This window comes from Misgurnus anguillicaudatus, chromosome 1 (genome assembly GCF_027580225.2).
Source record: "Misgurnus anguillicaudatus chromosome 1, ASM2758022v2, whole genome shotgun sequence".
NCBI classification, from domain to species: Eukaryota; Metazoa; Chordata; class Actinopteri; order Cypriniformes; family Cobitidae; genus Misgurnus; species Misgurnus anguillicaudatus.
This window is the reverse complement of record NC_073337.2, coordinates 18,461,097-18,482,155: the sequence shown is the minus strand read 5'-3', so window position 1 is coordinate 18,482,155 and position 21,059 is coordinate 18,461,097. Positions and strand designations below refer to the sequence as shown.

Below are 21,059 nucleotides of genomic sequence, written 5' to 3'. Positions count from 1 at the left end.
AGTTAGGTGTACGGTTATCGAAAAATAATGCATACCTGTGGAACATTTCTCAACCAGGTAACACTTTTTTCGATAGTCCACTTTAGACATTTTACTAATTATAAGTAACTTTGCAACTACTTATCAACTACCAATCTTTAGAGAATTAGTAAACTGTCTGCTTAATATCTACTAACACTTTATTGCGATGATATCTCAACAGACATTCAACTGTCTATAAGTATATTTGCAGGTGCAGGTCAACTTATTCCAGTAACCCAAACCTCTTCCCTTACCCTTACAGTCTACTAATACTCTAATGACATTTAGTTGACGTATAGTTGCAAATTATTGAAAGTTAGTTGACATGTAGTTGCAAAGTTATTTATAGTTAGTAGAATGCCTAAGTGGACTATCAAAATAAAGTGTAACCCTCAACGAATCAGAATATAGCATTCAACATAAATATATTTATTTTACTTATTCTATTATACTGTCAAGGGGGGCTGGGCCCCCTAAAATTAAAATCCAAGAATCGCCCCTGGTTGTAAGAGTTGACAAGTAAATAGTGCAGATAAATTAGTCCCTAAAGACAAGTCAAGATAGCTTAAATTTTATTATTTTTTATTTGGCAGACATTTTTATTTATCTGCTGACATTCCCTGAGAACTGATCCAATGCCCTTCCTAATCTCTACTACTAACAGGACCACTATACAATAAAACAATATCATATAGTAGGCCTACTGTGGCACTGCTGTGTAGTGATTTATTTTTTCTCTCGTATTACTTCGACATTTATTTATGTTTCTCTTTCATGTGCATGTTGTGTGATTTTAGATTGTCATCTGAATTTAATTCAACTCGTGCTCATCTTAACACCGATTCTTATCCTGTATGCTCTGACTGTTGGATTTGGACTTTACAGAATTAGACAGTAAGTTATTGACATAATTTAGATAAAGATGTACAGTAGTTAGTGATACTGTGTTCTGCTGGGTTTTAATAACTTGATTTACTTTCTTCCAGATTGAGCAACAAGCTGAAGGTGAGTTTGTAATGTTGTAATATAGAAGATGATAATGAAAGTAATGATGATGTTTGAGATTGTTTTTGTTTTCAGGTTCAGAATGATGCAGGCACATATGCTTCTCTTCAGCTCTCTGCTCCGGTGTCTGAATATGAGACTTTGAAATTAAGAAAGATGACACACAATAAACAACATAAACATTTGGTAATTTCATCAGATTTGTCCCTCTGGATATAAATAAGTAATTTATTTAAATGAATAATGAATAACTTACTATTTACTTTCATGCAATAGTGCAGCTTTGATGGTTTTTTATACATGTTTTGCAGAAGTGAAAATCTGTGACGTCTTTGGCAAAAGACAGAAATACCAGCACTCCTTACATGCTTAAAGGGACCTCAACCACCCATCTGTCATTACACTGGCATCTGACAGCAACAAATAGATGTTATTGAACTGTAAATGTCAGTGGAATTTATGCACACAATTATTAGTATTTGTGATACAAAGTTTCTTTAAATGTAGAAAATCATGTGTTTGTTTAAATGCTTTCTGATTTTGAATGTTGTACTAACAATTTGTTTTAAAATATATATATATATTTGAGATTTTGTACATTTACAAAATATATATTTACATATTTTTATATTAATATTTTGTAATTAAAGAGTCAATCTTCGGATTTCTGAATTAATCTTTTAACTTGAATTTTTTGTTGTTTATATAAACTGATCCAAATCCTTGTCCGGGAAACCACCCCTTAAAGAGCAATAAATTAATCTGCACCTTAAAAAAAGTCCTCTCAGAAATGGATTATAAGCACATTGTATCTCTGATCTCAGATGTGAGTGTTTCAGATCATCTTAGCCTTCATATTTTAGACATAATAGATAAAAGTCTGAAGATATTTTTTCATACGGATGATGTAAAGAATTTTCTCTAAAATTGTGACTGTTTACAGTTTTTTCCAATTGCTAACACACAATTTTGCAAACTAGTCTGGTTTTATCAAAAAACTTAACACAATTTACAAAACCACACACCCAAATAGCAAAATACCACATATATCCTGCAAAATGAAGCACTCCAACCGAAAATACATATAACATTATCAAAATCAAACTTTGACACAAATTGGAACACACTTCATTCATATTACAAGATTTTTGTCTAACCAACTACACACAGTTGGGCATAATGAAAAGTGCACGTTTCTTTAGTATGCTTTGCCATAATACTAAAATATGTATTAGATTGTTCACATGCACAGAAATATTTGCAGATACACACACATGCTGTTGAATTTTTTTTTTCACCAAACAAGTCATAACGCCTCGTCCACATCACAGGCAATATATTCCCTTGCCAGACATCGAGGGAAGAAGCGCCTTGAGCGCCTTATCCATCCCTAAATTGCACCAACATCAATCTCATCACATGCATCTTCCATAGCCTGCAAAAGAGGCATGCGCACAAAGTGCTGCTGGTTATATACCTTCCATATAACTCTTCTATGGGGTTCAAGAATGGCAAGTATGGTGGGAGGTATTGCACGATAAATGTTTGGTAGTCAGCAAACCAGTTTTGGACTGGGGCTGCACAAGGAAAGCTCACGTTGTGCCATACTACAACATACCGGTTTCTTTGGTCTGCATCATTCATACACTCTGATGGTATGAGAATGTTGTGGAGTCTTTCTAGAAATGTGAGAATATGGGCTGTGTTGTATGGTCCAAGGTTGGCATGACGGTGGAGGACACCATCCATATTGGAGATGGCAGCACACATTGTGATGTTCCCACCACGTCAGCCATGAAACATCTATAATGGCTCTGTGGCCAATGACGTTCCTGTGGTCTTTTCTAGTGCTTACATCCTGATTGAAGTGTTAACAATTAACCATTCAGGTGTTTGGGCAGGTGGCACATATATTGGCCATTTAGCTTGTGTAGTGTCATTTTGAATGGTATATATGTCAGATTGTTATGTCTTGTGCAGAGAACCGTGTTCAGTGCATTTAAAAAGTGCCATTGTGAATTGCAAAATATGTGTAAAGCAGAAAATGTGTTTAGACTTTTGGAGACTCGAGAAGAGGTGTTGCTCTTTGTGTGTCTGTTTAAATAGTTGTGCTGTTCATGTCATTTTAGTGTGTTAGCAATTGGAAAAAACTGTAATTGGACTTTGTGTTTAAACATAGTTTTGCTCTTTAAACAGAATGGGTGTTTAAGCTGATATAGGAAGTACTGGATTAGTCCATCTGACATCAGTCACCATTTGTGTGAATGACTCACAGCACAGTTTCACTTAATCTCAAATCATCAGCAGGAACTTCAGTAAAGAATGCACAGCATCCATGAATCTTACATTTTAACAATCTGCAAAGATAATACACGGTTTACATTCTTTATCTCTTTTCTGGTAAGTTAGTTTTAAACTATTTCTTTACTTATAAGTTTCATTAGAATTACTCTTTAACTTGTTCATCAGTTTGTTGACCTATTGGGTAGTTTACATTACATTTACATTGATGCATTTAGCAGACACGTTTATCAAAAGTGACTTTTAGTGGATTACAATATATATAGTTTGTATCAGAATGTTCCCTGTGTTTAATCTCATGACCTTTAGTGCTGTTAATACAATTCAATGCAATTATCTACCGCTGAAGCGCATTAACTTTACAGGTGTGCGTGTTTCTCTAAAGGACTGATCTTATTTTATTACAGAGATGGACAAAGAGCAAAAAATCATTCTTTTTGTTTTGTTGTTGCAAGGTTTGTTCTTCATTTTTCTTAACCATGAACACAAACAAACAAACACACACACACACACACACACACACACACACACACACACACACACACACACACACACACACACACACACACACACACACACACACACACACACAGATAGATAGATAGATAAATATAGATATAGAGATTCAACAACAGTGTGGCATTGCAATTGTAAAAACATTTTAATACATTTTTATTTGTGTTTGTTTTACACAAATAAATTGACGTTACTTCATATGCATTAACAAATGTTAACAGATAACACATTTACAGTCACTTTAGATATGCATGAATCAGAGTGTGCATTTATAAGCTCATGTTTTAAAATATGATAAAAAAACATTAATAATAATAATGTATTAATTTAATAACACTGTTTGTAACAATGTTTTTCATCATGTTTGTATTGTAGGTGTTTGGTGTAGAGATTGGAACATCAGTCTGCCAGAGAAGATTGAAGCTCTGAGAGGATCCTGTGTGACCATAAACTGCACATTTACTATTGATAACACATATGACAAATATCTCACTGACAGTGCTGTAGGAATTTGGTTAAAAAATGGGCATAATAAAGAAAATGCTGTGTTTCACTCCACCAACTCCAAACTCTCTTTTAAAGGGGAAATGACTGGAAAATTAAAAGTTAAGAATTGTACAACCATCTTTTATAATGTTACTTCAAATCACAAAGGCCAATTTTACTTCAAGATTGATGGTAATGGTGGACTGAAATGGACCTATACACAAAAATCTGTTTCAATAGATGTGATCGGTAAGTAACATGACTGAAAATTATTGCTAATAACAAATTGTAAACTAGTACAGTACAAAATCTGTTTTTAGGCAAACAATGCAGAATGCTTAGAAGAAGAAATAACAAGCTGGGGTTATCTTTGGTTTGTGTGACATTCCCCAATTTATATATAAAATGCATCTCTGTACTTTTCAGACTCTCCTCACAATCCCACAGTGCAGATGTTTAAGGATCAGATGAAGGTTGAGGTTCATGAGGAGGTGTTAGAGAGGAGCTCTATGTGTCTGCGCTGCTCTGCTAAGACTCTCTGCTCCTCTTCTCCACCAACTCTCACATGGAGCTCCACTGACAGACTCCACCTCAATGAGAACAGCAGACTACAGCTGGATCAACAGAATCAAACTGAGATCATCTCTGATCTGAACTTCACTGCTACTCACCTTCAACATGGAGTCACTTTCATCTGCACTATAACCTACCAGATACAGCAGAGGAACACAACAGCACAGAGAAACATCACATTACGTGTTCAGTGTAAGAGCATTATTTTATCATGTTTCATTGATCTTTAAGGTCTTTTATATACTTGTTTAATTCAGAGGCATCACTTCTGCAACACATGAGCTTAAATTTTTTGTTACTTTCAGATGCAACCAAAATCTCTCTCTTCAGCTGTAACAGAACTGATGTAACTGTGTGTCTGTGTGAGGTTCATGGGAATCCCTCTCCTAAAGTGAAGTGGTTTCTATCTGGACGTCCTGTCAGTACAAACACATCTATCAGTGAGGAGCGATTGAACAGCACAGACTTGAGGAGCTTCATTTCTCTCCATCAGTCACTTTCACACACAGACACTCTGCAGTGTGTCACCAACAACTCTTACGGCAATTCCAGTCAACAGATTCAACTGGATTCATTTTCTCACGAGATGTTTTCAGGTTTCATCATTTTCTATGTGCTGATTGGAGCTGCTGGGGCTTTAGTGATGATGATCTTGTGTGTTATTACACATAAACGGTAGGTCAAATAGAATCACAGAAGAAAACTTGAATGTCAAGGTTCTTATCATTGAATGATCAGTTTATATATGTAACCCAACAACATTTATTTAAAAGAAATGTTAAAATGTCCATACATTTTGCTAAATTACCTGTATTCTGAAAATAGCTTTAGCATTTTTTGTTTGCAGATTCCACTAATATTACAGTGTAACTTTTTTCAAGTGCCCAAAAACCTCATTGAGACCAAAGTATATTATAAATGCAAAAGCTATCTGATGCATCTTTGTTAGTTTTGTCTGAAGTTAGTATGTGAGTGAAATTATTTTAACAAGAACCCTTTTTTTTAGAAGACAAAATAGAAAACCTTTCCAGAAGAGACGAGAAGCCACTACAAGTCACATTTTGACAAATGAAGTGAGTGCACCAAAACAACTTTAGTTTATCAACTAAAATAACAAATGTACAGATACATTAGAGCTTTATTGATCTAACACTGCTCATCAATGTGTGACAGGAGCATGAGGGAGAATCTGTTTATGCCAATAGAGTCATGCTGTCACCTGCTGAAGCTGATAATTACCCAGAATCCCTTCATTATTCCTCCATTCACTTCACAAACACCCACACAGAGTCAGAAAAGATCATGGATGTTTCCTCACTTACTGCTGAATACACTGTCGTCCGTTACTATCCTGCAGGAGCATCAGAAAGCTCTACAGATGAACAGGTGATTGTTAATGCAGAAGAGCTTAAAGAAGAAGTAAAGCCTTAGAAATCTGTTCAAGAGATGTCAGCAGACTCAGATTCTCAATTATAAGCACAAGTTAAACGTCAAAACCCATAGAGGACTTGAGACTAATGCTTGTTTCACATCACTCATAAAAGCTTGCCTTATATAGTGCAGCCTTATATATTGCTCCAAGTAGTTTTAAAGGCAAGTTTATTTTAAAAAAGAGCAACTTTTGGCGTTAAACAATTTCATATCCAAGAAAGATGTTTGGATATGGCAAGACATGATAACCACAGAGTTTTATACGACCAACCTGTAAGGCATCGTCATTGACGAAGTACAATTAACTTATAAATGGTAAGTGGTATTTATTAATATCATATTGTCATTATGCCTGTACTATGATTGTCATTGTCCACTAAAATTTGTTGCTTTTCAATACAATATACAGCTAACGGTTTAGTTGCATAGCTTTCAGCTGTGCACACGAACCGATAAAAGTTGATGACGCTTGAATTTATGTCGCTCTACATACGTCATCTGGTATAATTGAAACGATTGGTTATGAGCTACGTACAGACGCATTTGATAGACATTCGTAGCAATAAACGGCTCTGGGCATTCGTAAACCACGCCTCAAATACGAATAAATTAGCATATGGTTCCCAGACCACGTCTCATTCTCTATGGGACTGGTCTAGTGTTAGCCAGACTAGTCAATAAATTTTATTAACTCGCTTTGAAAGAATCACAGTTCTTATTTACTAGAATTTAAAATGCACATAAGAAAGTGAGCAAAAAATAGGCAATGACCCACACATGCTGTATATATCATGTCCTTTGGTTTTAGGAAACATAACAATCAATTGTGTTTATCTTTAGCATCTACAGATAATTTTTTGTGTGTTGTGTTGAAAGATGATCCATCTAATGGCACTATATGTATATTTCATTGAGATTTTTTTAATGTTACAAATTTTATTTTAGCTACAATTATTTGAAAATGTAATCTTGTTTTATCATAATAAACTTTGCAATTCTGAATAAATACGTTACTATAGCCTTAAAAGCAGTATGATGATGTGAGTGAGTATTTCATAGACAACAGCACCCTCTTGTGCAGTTTTTGTTTTTTTGCCAAATGTGCAGACCTCGTCCTGTTGTACTGAACCATCCAGAAGGGCTTTAAAATGGACTGTTAACTCCTAAATACTATTATGTACAAAATGATGTACAAACTTGTAAAGTCATAACCATGCAACCATCATTGGCCACAAATCTATTTTGAATGTCCCAGGCCAACATGTAGGCAACATCACGATGTCAAACAAATCCAGTCTTTGCTGTTTCACTTATTATGTTTACAAAAAGTAATGCAGTTACAACTTTGAAAGCAAATATTTACTAAAAATGACAAAGAATCTCAAAAAACAAATAAATAATATTATGGTTGTGCAGTTGTGGCCAGTGACTTCCAATGGGCGTGAATTCAAAATATATGTTCAGAGTGTCATGTGAACAATCACGAGTCTTGTCAAAATAAGTGGCAAACATAAGCGTCTCTTTTACCTTTTCGATGCGTGTGGAGCAGGCTCGTATTTTGACAAGATACATGATGCACATAGTTTACATGACGTGCATAACACATATTTTAACTTGACCGGCCACACACATGACGGGCTTAATACATGTTGTGACGAACTTCGCATTGTAGTCCCTCGAAAAAAAGTCACCGGCCGCCACTGCGGCTGTTTATATTATTTTATACCACGGGTCTGTTGAATGCTTTATTCTGAAGCCCATGGGTTCAATAGGTGCTGATTATTTTTCTGTAAACCGCACACCTAACCTTTCAAATGTCTTAAAAATAAGCACCAGGGCAATGTTTGTGGGAACCATTGTATAAGAAGAATAATTAACTCCGGTTCTTTTAATTATTTGAAAATAATGCACACCTGCGGTAACGCATTAACACCTAGGGTGTGCATTATTGTCTTATAATTCAACGGCCTGTCATCAGTTATTCCTTACTTCAGTAAGGGACTGAAATATGTGTGTTGGTTGATGTGCTTGCATTTATGAATTTGACAATTACTTTCTTTAAAATAGCCTTCTCATTATGTCATCACTCAAAGATGTGCTAAATAGCACTAAAAGTGGTTTACTGCTCGTAATCATACAAGAAACATTTTGGTGCTAAACCGCACCTATGTAGCACCTGTGTAAAACCATATTGTGCTATGTTGAATCATTAGTAGTGATATAGTCATGCTTTAGCAACACTTATGCTTCTACAGAGGTGCTACTGTAGGTGCTGGTCATAAAATTAGAATCATCAAATCATCAAAAGGTTGATTTATTTCACTAATTCAATTCAAAAAGTGAAACTTGTACATTATATTTATTCGTTGCATACAGACTGATAAATTTCAAATGTTTATTTCTTTTAAAGGCAGGGTTCATGATCTCTGAAAGCCAATGTTGACATTTGAAATCAGCTAAACATACACGCCCCTACCCCAATAGAATCTGGACCTTTTTTGATAGACCCACCCCACACATACATAACCCAGGCAATGATGTTGTTTAGTAGACACGCCCCTTAATGCTGATTGGCTACAAGTGTGTTTTGGTAGTCCGCCTGACTCCCTTTTGATATGATATTCTAATTATATGACCGGCACCTGTGTATGTGCTATATAGCGATAAAATGATTCTCCTAAGATTACAACCTTTTTGTTCTATAAGTAATATAAACATTAGAAAACGCAGATTATCTTATCATTATGATGACACACATTCACTCTATGCACTACATATATAAGTGAACCATTTTGACCACATCCTGAGATCTTAAAGGAATAGTTTACCCTTTTGCCATATTAAACCAGTTATTGCCTCGGCCTGGACGAATTGATACATACCTGTCTTTTTTTAATGCGTGCACTGTGCGGCGCGTTGTGGGTGTGTTGGCATTTGGCCTAGCCCCATTCATTCCTATGGTACCAAAAAAAAGTTTATTTAGTGGCACCATACTTACTGGTATAACTCCTCATGTAACAGTCTTTAAATAGGGAAAACACTGAAGGGTTTGGCGGCTTCCCTCTTTGGTACCATAGGAATGAATGGGTCTAGGCTAAATGCTAACACATTCACGACGCGTTGTACAGTGCACGCATTGAAAAAAGATAGATATATATTAATTCGTCTAAGTTGAGGTAATAACATATTTTAACTCTTTCCCCGCCATTGACGAGATATCTCGTCAATCAAGAGAAACGCTTCCCCACCAATGACGAGTTTTTCCGTCTTTCCGCAATACCGCTATTATCCACTAGGTCTGCAACTTTTTAAAACCGGAAGTATTGCCCTATGGCATTGTTCTTCACTCCCAATCCTGGAGAGCCGGTGTCCTGCAGAGTTTAGCTCCAACCTTAATCAAACACACCTACCTGTGATTTTCTAGTGATCATGAAGACATTGATTAGCTTGCAGGTGTGTTTGATTAAGGTTGGAGCTAAACTCTGCAGGACACCGGCTCTCCAGGGCTGGGAGTGAAGAACACTGCCCTATGGCAAGCTGCTGCATGTCTGTGTCTGTTTTAAAGATCGCTCTGAATGGGATCTCTATGAAAAGTCCGTCAGCAAAATAGAATTATCTCTGCTTTTTGCTCAAAATGTGGTGTTTTTGCAGAAACCTACCCATATTCAAAAGCTGATTACAAAAGAACTACTCAAGGTAGGATGAAACGTTTTTTTTTTTTTTTTGAAAGCAGAGGGTCTGTTCTTTCATTTGGAATATTGTATGTTTATATATTTGAAGAAGAACATTTTCTGGAAGGCATTAAACTTTTGTGAAAATCATGAAAAACGCTGGCGCTGGCTGCAACTTTTTTAAAAAACGCTGGCGGTGAAAGAGTTAATATTGCAAAAGGGTAGACTATTCCTTTAAACCACTCTCAAACACCTTAAATAAACCATTTGCAATACATTTATTGACAATTTTATTGAATCAGACCATTATCTCTAATAATATTTTAATATTTTTTATACAGTATTCCAGTTACACTGTGATGTCTTTTGTGGGTCTTTTGGTAAGACAGACCATGGTTGTACATAAGAGGTCAACGCTATTATTTAATAATTGCAATCATAAATTGCAAAACAAAACTTTGAATTGCTTGATATGCATTTTCATGGCCCATTGAAGTGTTCTTAATACTGTAGATAGTTAATGTCTTACCTTAACATTTGCTTTTGAACAGAGTGTGTGTTTAAGATGATACAGGAAGTACAGGATTAGTACTGATCTCATATCAGTAGCACTGACACCACACAGCACAGTTTCACTTGGTTTGAAATCATCAGCAGTTGCTTCAGTACAGAATCTACAGGATCCATGAATGAAACATTTTAACAAATCTGCTTTCATCTAAAATATTACACTGCAATTTTATCATTTTTGGTAAGATAGTCAAAAAAAACGATTTGCACTGTTTAACTTTTTCTTGCTGACCTGCTGGATGCTTGCAATGTTGTGATGACATTTGTATTACATTTATATTACATTATAAATTCAAAGTGATGAGTTACATTGTGAGGTTTAATGATTTTAATTTGTTCATTTATTGCGTATTTACAGGTGTGTGTTTCTCCAAAGGGACTGATATTATTTTAATGAAGATGGATAAACTTTTAATTTTTATGTTACAAGGTTTGTTATTCTTAAGTTTTCTTTAGTAAAATGTTTTTTACTAACAAAAGTGTGACATGTTTATTGTGCTGTGGCAATTGTGAAAACATCAATGAGACATGAATGAGAGTAGCTAAAAATTCAAGTGCTAAATGTAGCCTGTGTTTGGTGTGTTTAGATAGAAATATATTGTAACTATAAAACTTGAAGATAATTTCGAATAAACAATATTACAACAATATTTATAACATCCATTTAAATTAAAATGCACAAAGGTAGGTAGGGCAGAACTTAATTAAATGTAATTTAATTTTATAGTGTTCAAAGTATTAAAAAATATATAGTAAGAAATGTTTTTTTCAACAACTCAAGTTTGTACTGTCAAGTTGCTTTTGAAACATTTGATAAACCTGAAATTTAAAATAAAAATGTAATTACATTATTTTTTGCAAAGAAAATGACATAATATGTTTGCAGTTACATATAAACAAGGTGATAGTGATGTATATTTATTAAAAACAAGTGTAACACAAATACCTGTCTTGTTTGGTTGTGTTACTTTTGACCGACCTGTGTGTTACTTTTGTCCCAGCTGACAGGGTCAAAAGTAACAATGCGCTACTCATGTTCAAAGTGAAATTTTACTTTCGCCCCCTTTCCCCTATCTAGGTAGATTTCACTTCAAATGTTCAGTAAATTGTACAAAATGTATACTGTTTTATGTTAGTAACATTTATAAAGAAATTTTTAAATAATAAAAATGCATGCAGGTTATGTTGGTGAATGCTTTACAATATACGGTATGTGTTAAGTTTTCCCAATTTTTCAGCTCTGTCCAAACTTAAAAAGGACTTTCTAAGTCTGAAGGATGCAAGAGAACAACTCATTAGGTTTTACTGCTTTTAATTCTCAGCAGAAGTAAAAGTAGCAGCGGTGCAAAAGTTGTAGTAGGTGTAAAGTAGGAGTAAGCGTAGGCAGTAGGCAATAGGTTGATAACCTTTAAACACGAATATAAGCAAACAAATATGCATTAATATAAATAAAGACATTCTTCAAATTACAATTTAATTTCTAAAAACAAACATTACAATATCTGAATCAAATAAAGTAAGTTTTATTTAAATCAAGCATGTAAATTTCATGCATTAACAATACACAATAATGGCCAGGAATCCAAAATCAAATAATTATATTCCAAGTTCAACATATTTCAAACAAATTGAATTCCAAAAACGTTTTCACCTCCATGGCTGCGTCCGAAAGCTCTAAAATGCTGCCTTCTGAGGCAGCATTCAAAGGCTTGAAGGTATCAAGGTTGTATCAAGACATATCCGAATCCAATGTTTTGTTTACTTCCTGTCTCATAAGATACCTCCATCTCCTGTCCAACAATTCTATGCGCTGGTGTGCACGGAGAATGTCATTGGTCAAGGAAGCGTCTGGAGCAAAAATTTATTGTAAATAAAGTTATCTTTTCACTTTTTTTACCTTTTAAATTGCATTTTTAGTGAGAAATTAGTATTGTATTTTTTAAATATGGGATTAGTTATCACAAAGGCGCTCTTTGTTTATATTTCAAACAGGATCCCATTTTGCTGCCAATCCCATTTTTGCTGCATGTCCGAAAGCATTTCTCTGAGCTGCCTTCATGCCTCAGAAGTCATTCAGTGTTTCTCAATTCCAAGAGATCGGTCTTGCCAGGCAACCTTGGATGAGCGAACTCAGAAAGTCACAAGAACACAGAACGCTATTGTGAGAATTGAAATGTGGGCGATCTTCCTGTTGGTCACCTGACCTCCGCCATTGTTTTGCTGCAATGATTTCTGGGGCGTAAAGCAATTTCAGCACGCAACTCTCCACTTGATGCATCCTCGATATCAAGAACACATCCGGGTATTTTCTCTGTATTTGCGTTCTTGAGAATTGGAATAGAGGGTATGCACGTGAAATCACCTTCGGCGAAAGTGACTGCGGTTACGCCCACTGAGTGGCAAAAGAAAGAGCGGCAGAATTTGTGTACAGTGTGAAATCAGCGAAAACACGGGAAAAACGCTCTTAATGAGAAAAGGCTGTTGTGCGATAGACTGTACTAACAGTCTCTCTGTTTATATTTCAGACACGCAGCCTTTGAAGTGTGTCCGATAGCCTTTCTCTGAGCTGCCTTGATGCCTCCGAAGCCATTGCCTCATGAGGCAGCAAGGCAACAAGTCAGCTGCCTAAGTTTTCAAACGCAGCCATTGAGAATCAGCCGATATGTTTGCAGGGGAGCACCATTACATTGTTCCCCCCGAAACACACCTAAAAGTTTCCAGCTCACCCACAACACTACACATGACGCAACAGTATATGTTAATTATTTTGTAAACTTCTCATCATGTTTGTATTGTAGGTGTTTGGTGTAAAGAATGGTCCATTAGTCTGCCAGAGAAGATTGAAGCTCTGAGTGGATCCTGTGTGACTATAAACTGCAGATTTGATATTAATAACACATATGAAAAATATCTCATTGGGAGTGCTGCAGGAGTGTGGTATAAAGATAAGACTAAAGACAACAATATTGTGTTTAACTCCAGCAACTCCAATCACCCTTTTAAAGGGGAAATAACTGGAAAATTAAAAGACAAGAACTGTACTACCATTTTTTATAACTTTACTTCAAATTACAAAGGCAGATTTAACTTCAGGATTGAGAGTAATGGTGGACTGAAATATACCTATACACAAAAATCTGTTTCAATAAATGTGATCGGTGAGTAACATGACTGAAAGTTATTGTTAATAACAAATTGTGAATTAGGACAGTATAAAATCTGTTTTTGCATAAGTAGGCAAACTTTGCAGAATGCTTAGATGGGGAAATAACAAGCTGGGGTTATCTTTGGTTTTTTGTGACCTTCCCCAATTCATGTATAAAATCCACCTCTGTGCTTTTCAGACTCTCCCCCCAAACCCACAGTGCAGATGTTTAAGGATCAGGTGAAGGTTAAAGTTCATGAGGAGGTGTTAGAGAGGAGCTCTTTGTGTCTGCGCTGCTCTGCTAAGACTCTCTGCTCCTCTTCTCCACCAACTCTCACATGGAGCTCCACTAACAGACTCCATCTCAATGAGAACAGCAGACTACAGCTGGATCAACAGAATCAAACTGAGATCATCTCTGATCTGAACTTCACTGCTACTCACCTTCGACATGGAGTCACTTTCATCTGCACTATAACCTACCAGCTACAGCAGAGGAACACAACAGCACAGAGCAACATCATATTACGTGTTCAGTGTAAGAGCATTATTTTATCATGTTTCATTGATCTTATGGACTTTTGTCTACTTATTTCAGAGGCAAAACACATTCAATTTCTCCTTCACTTTCAGATGCCCCCATAATCTCTCTCAGCTGTAACAGAACTGATGTAACTGTGTGTTTGTGTGAGGCTCATGGGAATCCCTCTCCTAAAGTGGAGTGGTTTCTATCTGGACGTCCTGTCAGTAACTCTACAAACACATTCATCAGTGAGGAGCAATTGAGCAGCACAGACTTGAGGAGCTTCATTTCTCTCCATCAGTCACTTACACACACAGACACTCTGCAGTGTGTCACCATCAACACTCACGGCAATGCCAGTCAGATTGAACGGCTTCATCTTTCTCATGAGACAAGTAAGTTCTCTGTTTCAACCTCTAGATTAATAATAAATGTTTTTTTGTAGAAAGTAAAATATCAAGGCACATGAATGAGCTTAAAATAAGTTCTCTTTCATCATCTCGTGTTCGAGATCCACCTATGGAAGGGCATCCGTACCTGACCTCTACAGAAGCATCCAATTGCACCAAGTCTGGCTAGACAGACAGAAGCGCGCAGCCAATGTCAGGTAAGACCACACGCTCTTACCTGCTGTCATATAAGACCACTGCGCGCTGCTCCTCCTCAGTTGACATTCGCTTCTCGCGATCTCTGCACGGATTCAGTTCGGTTGGATTTTTCGCTGTTCACTTTGTGTCTCCAGGAGGAATTATCGTCAGATCAGCCTCCGCCTGACGTGACAGTCGTTAATCTAACCAGGTTAGCTGTCTCCGTTTTTTCTAGCATCATCGAGCCGCCCACGCTCGTGTTTTCTTTCACCTTTCCCTTATCCACGGCTGCCCGCCACGGATTTCTCAGAATTTTTCGCTGGTATGTCGCTTTTTAAAACTGCCGCTACTCCCGGGAAGTCTTCATCACGGGCCTGCCCGGCCGCGTGTGGAGCTTTGATGCTGCTAAGGATTCGCACGAGTTTTGCGTGGTTTGTTTGGGTCTCAAACACGCAGAGGAAGCTTTGCAAAACCCGGATAAATGCAGCCATTGCCTTGCGCTGCCGAAAAAGCTTTTGCGGCGTCGCCTTAAAGTTGCTGCGACCCAGTGTGGTGCTTTCGGATTCGGATGAGGGGCTTGGTGGAGGGGATGCGCAACCGGAGACATCCAGGGGCGCAACTTCCCTCAGCTGGGCCGACATGCCCAATCCCGCATTTCCAGAGGATAACATCTTCGAGGAAATTGCGGCGTTAGCCGGCGAACTGGTCGATTCCGGTGACGCTGACGATGCGTACCTTCTTGGGACCTCAGAGGACGAGGAGGCCATCCCGCCCTCATGTGCTTCCCAGGTCAACCCCCCCGCGGCTTTACCTCAGTCCATTCTCCTCGACGTATGCGAGCGTGCGGCCGCGCGGCTCAAAATCGAGTGGCCGGCTCCACAGAGCGCCAACGATCAGGAGAGGGACATTTATGACGGGAAAGTGCTGGGACCCCCTCCCGGCCCGAGGAAACAACTCTTTCCAGTTCTTCCTGCGTGCGCTAAGCACATGAGGCATTATTGGAAGGACCCGCTCGACCTTAAACATGGTCTCACCGGCCTCGAGGTAAAGGACATGGCGGCTCTCGGCTTGGGCGACCCGCCCGCGGTCGAGCCGTCGATCGCTAGACACCTCAACCCCGTCCAGGGTGGGCTGCTCGCCCCCCCGAAGCCGGTCTTACCTAACAAGATGGACCGTTTTTCTGCCTCGGTTCTACAGGCCTCATATAAGTCCTTGGCTTTGGCAGTAAGGGCTCTTAATGTTTCCTCGCTCCTTTCCGCCTACCAGGCGGAGAATTTGGACGACTTGGGAGCTCAGCTGGACAAAGGGGCACCATCGCCGACTTTGTGGAAAGAGATCCGGACGGTAAACGACACGTCAGGTGCCCCCTGTTCGTGTGCCTAACCCCCCGGCCACGGGTCGGAACCCGCATCACAGCAAGGAGAGACCCCGCCACAAACCCTCTCCACGGCAGGTTAACCCACCGCCTGCTAAACCCTGGGGGAAACCACTCCCCACCGCGGCTGCGGCTGGGAAACCCCCTAACCCGACCCCCAATATCCCGAAACATAAGCGGCCGGCCTGATGTTCGACTGTTGGGGACGCAGGGTCTTTGTTCACGGGCCACAAGCCCTTTGGACTCTCTTTTCTCTCCAGAGCTCCCGTCCAAGAGACGGAGGTTATTTCATGGAGGGGCCGACCACCCCCCTCAAGAGGCTGCCCAGCCCGTGTGTTCGGTGGACGTGTGTTTTCCCCCCGCGTTCAGGGGGTCGGTTGTGAGGAAATGTACACTAAGCACATACATTGTTCCCCTCACCCAACAAATAAAGGCTTCGGCCCAAGTGTTTCCCAACACAAAACACACAAAAAATACCCAAAACACAATAAAACAAACGAATCAAATGAATTCGTTTCAGAGAGAGCACATCTCTCTGCAGAGAATAACCCCCTCTGAACCCACGCATGTCGCCCCTTGTTTGTCCACTAGAGGGCGCCATTGTATCACAAATGAGTCTACCGAGCGCTCACGAGTTCAGCTGCGCGCCCTCAACGCTTTTCAACGTCATTCTCTTCTCTCACACGTAAGAGAATTCCGCTCACATTCTGAAAGAGGAAATCTCCTCTCTTCTCATAAAGGGAGCGATTCAGGTGGTGCCCCCCGATCTGATAAATCAGGGTTTTTATTCTCGTTATTTCCTGGTTCCAAAGAAGGACGGCTCTCTCCGCCCTATCTTAGACCTCCGAGTGTTGAACAAACATCTAAGGAAATACAATTTCAGAATGTTAACCCACGGTTCTCTGGCCCGAGCCATAAAACAGAACGACTGGTTCACCTCAGTCGATCTGAAGGATGCTTTTTTTCACATAAGCATTTATCCGCCTCACAGGAAGTTTCTGCGTTTCGCATATCAGAACATATGTTACAAATTCACAGTTCTTCCTTTCGGTCTCTCTCTCAGCCCACTGGAGGAACGCAGACTTTTACGCACAAGGCACCCCCTTGGGGACAGTTATGTTGCGGAAAGTCGTGACGACAGATGTGTCCTTAACGGGCTGGGGTGCAACCCAGGAGGGCAGAACGGTGAACGGGCTGTGGCCGAGCATTCTCCATTCAGCACACATAAATTATTTAGAGCTCCTTACCATATGGAAAGCTCGGAATCATTTTCTGCCGCGCCTGCGGGGACATCATGTTCTCGTACGCTGCGACAATACCACAGCGGTGGCATACATCAATCGCCAGGGCGGTATGCGCTCCTCAAAACTTCACAATCTAGCTCACAAGCTGTTAGTGTGGAGCAAGGGTTTTTTTCTGTCAATACGTGCAACTCATGTTCCAGACATTCTGAACAGGGGCGCAGATTTTCTGTCAAGGGGAAACCCTCTTTACGGGGACTGGCGTCTCCACCCACAAGTGGTGTGTACGATATAGAGGCAATTCGGACCGGCAACCGTAGATCTGTTCGCCTCGCACGAAAATGCCCATTGTCCTATGTTCTTCTCGCTAAAGGACTTGGACGCGCCCCTCGGGGTGGACGCACTGGCCCACCCATGGCCCAAGGTGTTGCTGTATGCCTCTCCCCCCTGTGCCTCATAATTCCCACGCTGGCCAGAGTGAGGGAGGAGAGCTTGTCTCTCCTTCTGATAGCGCCCAGATGGCCCAAAGCCCCGTGGTTGGCAGAAATAATTCCTCTGCTATATGCCCAGCCGTGGCCCCTCCCCCTCTGCACAGACCTGTTGTCTCAAACGAACGGGGAAATTTATCACCCACACCCGGACAGGGTGGCTCTCTTGGCTTGGCCCGTAAGAGGACAAACTTAAACGCGCTGGGATTACACCCGTGCATAATTGCTACTATTCAAAATGCCAGAGCCGTTTCTACACCGTCCTTATATGGTTGTAAGTGGCAAGTGTTTGAAGGGTGGTGTGATGAGCACGATCTCATATCTTATCAGTGCTCAGTCCCTGAGATTTTGCGTTTCTTACAAAACCTTATGGATAAAGGCAGGTCTTTTTCCACAATTAAGGTTTACCTGGCGGCTATTTCTGCTTGTCACGTAGGGTTTGATGGATCTACTGTCGGGCAGCACCCTTTAATCTGCAGATTTATGAAGGGTGCCCGTCGCTCTTTGCCAGTCATCAGGAAGTCTGTCCCTGAATGGGACCTCTCCATGGTGCTGGACGCCCTGTCTCAATACCCCTTTGAGCCCCTGGGTGTTATTTCCTTGAAGCTGCTGTCTTTTAAGGTAGCTCTGCTCTTGGCTCTAACATCAGCAAAACGTGTTAGTGAACTGCATGCATTTTCTGTACACCCTTCATGCACAAAATTCTCTCTGAATGGAGAAAAGGTTTTTCTGAAACCTAACCCGGCATTTATGCCTAAGTGCTTCCCTGCGTTCACATCGGAGGTGCTGGAGCTGTCCGCTTTTCACCCTCCACCTTTTTCCTCTGCGGAGGATCAGAGGCTTAATGCTTTATGTCCTGTTCGTGCATTACAGACGTATATCGACAGGACTAGAGTTTTCCGGAAGAGTGACCAACTCTTTATCTCATGGACGCCTCCTCACAGAGGGAATCCCGTATCTAAGCAACGTCTTTCACATTGGCTTGTGGACGCGATTGCCTTGGCATACGAATCGAAGGGAGTGCAACCACCTGGGAATATCAGAGCTCATTCTACGAGGGGCGTGGCCACCTCTTGGGCTTTGTTTAGGGGAGTGTCACTGCAGGACATCTGCTCTGCTGCGAGCTGGGCTTCTCCCCACACATTCGTGCGTTATTATCGGTTGGATGTTACTAAAACCTCAGTAGCATCATCATAGTCCTTCACTGCACACCTTATTCCTACTGTTGTCTTTATAGTAGGAACAAGCGCATACGGGTTTTGAGCTCGTTCATGTTACCAAGCATGCATTCACATCTCTGCCCTACTTTGTTTTTTGCATTTATGGGTTTCCACAGGGTGTGCTTTTTACATAATTTCTGCCTTGCATGCGCACCACAGCCACTTGTGTGTGTGCGTGGGGCACATTTTTATGGGACGTGTCGGGCACCGCCCTCCCCCCCCCGGGGGTGACCGTTCCATTTTTTATACTGGCTGTCATACCTCACTGCGAGTGTGTTGGGCAATCGGGGAGATGTCCATGTCTCTCCCATAGGTGGATCTCGAACACGAGATGATGAAAGAGAACAATAGGTTACTTTCGTAACCCCGGTTCTCTGAAACATCGAGTGGAGAGATCCACCAGCTTTGCCCCGCTTGCCGCACGAGAAGCGAATACACTTACTGAGGAGGAGCAGCGCGCAGTGGTCTTATATGACAGCAGGTAAGAGGGTGTGGTCTTACCTGACATTGGCTGCGCGCTTCTGTCTGTCTAGCCAGACTTGTTGCAATTGGATGCTTCTGTAGAGGTCAGGTACGGATGCCCTTCCATAGGTGGATCTCTCCACTCGATGTTTCAGAGAACCGGGGTTACGAAAGTAACCTATTGTTTTCTTGTTCCTCACTTCACACATGTTGTGGTAATAACTACACCAACCCTGGAAAATTATCTGCAAAACTCTCTTTTTTTCACAGAGTGTGGAAGAAGCATCACTATAGCTTCGCTAAATGAAATGCTTTCAGATTAAAATAACTATTTTTATTTTAATATATTTATCATCAGGTTTCAATCTTTTCTCTGTGCTGATTGGAGCTGCTATTGGAGCTTCAGTAATGATGATCTTGTGTGTCATTAAACATCTCTGCAAACGGTGAGCACATGATGTATGTGATATAACAATGCAGAGATTTTTTTTTTAAAGTGAAGAGAACATTATAATAGACCTGCTTTACGTGTTAAAGATTGAAATCAATGCATCTAATCTAATAACTTCAAAAAGTTTACATTTTCTGTTTGTCAGACGTTTGTAGAATTTGTTAAAATGTGCATACAGGTAAACTTTACTAAAACCCCTGTATTCTGAAAATAGCTTTAGCTTTCTTGTTTGCAGATACCACTTGGTTTGATATTTTGTGTAATATTACAGAGTAACTCTTTGTTCCCAAATACCTCATTGAGACCAATGTAAATAAATGCAAGAGCTATCTGATGCCTCTTTGTTAATTTTGTCTGAAGTTTGTATGTGAGTGAAATTATTTTAACAAGAACACTTTTTTTTAAAAATTCGAAATAGAAAACCTTCCCAGGAAAGATCAGAAGACACTCCAGGTAGCATTTTGACAAATGAAGTGAGTTACAACATACAGGCACCAAAAACAACTTTAGTTTATTTAACTGAAATAACAAATGTACAGATACATTAAAATTAACTCTACCAATCCATGTTTGACAGGAGCATGAGGGAGAATCTGTTTATGCGAATAGAGCTGAGCTTTCACCTGCTGAAGCTGATATTTACCCTGAATCGTTTCATTATTCCTACATTCAATTCACAAACACCCACACAGAGTCAGAAGAGATCATGGATGCTTCATCACTTACTGCTGAATACGCTGTCGTCCGTCACTATCCTGCAGGAGCATCAGAGATCTCTACAGATGCACAGCTTAAAGAAGAAGTAAAGCCTAAGAAATCTGATCAAGAGATGCCGGCAGACTCAGATTCTCAATTATAAGCACAAGTTAAACTTTGCAGTAGCAGAAGTTTATGTGTGAGCAGCATTTTGACTGCCATAGTTAAAAACACACATACAGATATTACTGATTGTGTTTGTGAAGAAATTTCTTCTCTTATGTCTTTTATTTACTG

General features: G+C 39.7%; 1 protein-coding gene and 2 long non-coding RNA genes across 3 annotated transcripts; all 3 read left to right on the top strand.

The window, feature by feature from the left end:
- The first annotated feature begins 646 nt into the window (after nt 1–646).
- Nucleotides 647–1,503, top strand: LOC141363922 (uncharacterized). The gene is made up of 4 exons (XR_012369587.1): nt 647–915; nt 1,008–1,026; nt 1,102–1,212; nt 1,338–1,503. It is a non-coding gene; the product is annotated as an uncharacterized lncRNA (long non-coding RNA).
- A 2,233-nt stretch (nt 1,504–3,736) lies between these two features.
- Nucleotides 3,737–6,385, top strand: LOC129432380 (sialic acid-binding Ig-like lectin 14). Its single transcript, XM_073861564.1, has 6 exons — nt 3,737–3,782; nt 4,219–4,578; nt 4,756–5,094; nt 5,208–5,577; nt 5,909–5,975; nt 6,076–6,385. Exons 1-6 carry the CDS (start codon nt 3,737–3,739, stop codon nt 6,331–6,333), a joined length of 1,440 nt encoding a protein of 479 aa, XP_073717665.1. The 3' UTR covers nt 6,334–6,385.
- Nucleotides 6,386–14,358: 7,973 nt separating this feature from the next.
- Nucleotides 14,359–20,700, top strand: LOC129432382 (uncharacterized). Its single transcript, XR_012369589.1, has 4 exons — nt 14,359–14,637; nt 19,974–20,061; nt 20,485–20,539; nt 20,644–20,700. It is a non-coding gene; the product is annotated as an uncharacterized lncRNA (long non-coding RNA).
- Nucleotides 20,701–21,059: the final 359 nt, after the last annotated feature.

Bases quoted from the DNA above. Each gene is read 5' to 3' on its own strand.
- LOC129432380 (XM_073861564.1), top strand. From the start codon at position 3,737: ATGGACAAAGAGCAAAAAATCATTCTTTTTGTTTTGTTGTTGCAAG. The intron at 5,095-5,207 runs GTAAGAGCATTA...TGTTACTTTCAG, and splicing joins CATCACATTACGTGTTCAGT to ATGCAACCAAAATCTCTCTC. The intron at 5,578-5,908 runs GTAGGTCAAATA...CCTTTTTTTTAG, and splicing joins TGTGTTATTACACATAAACG to AAGACAAAATAGAAAACCTT.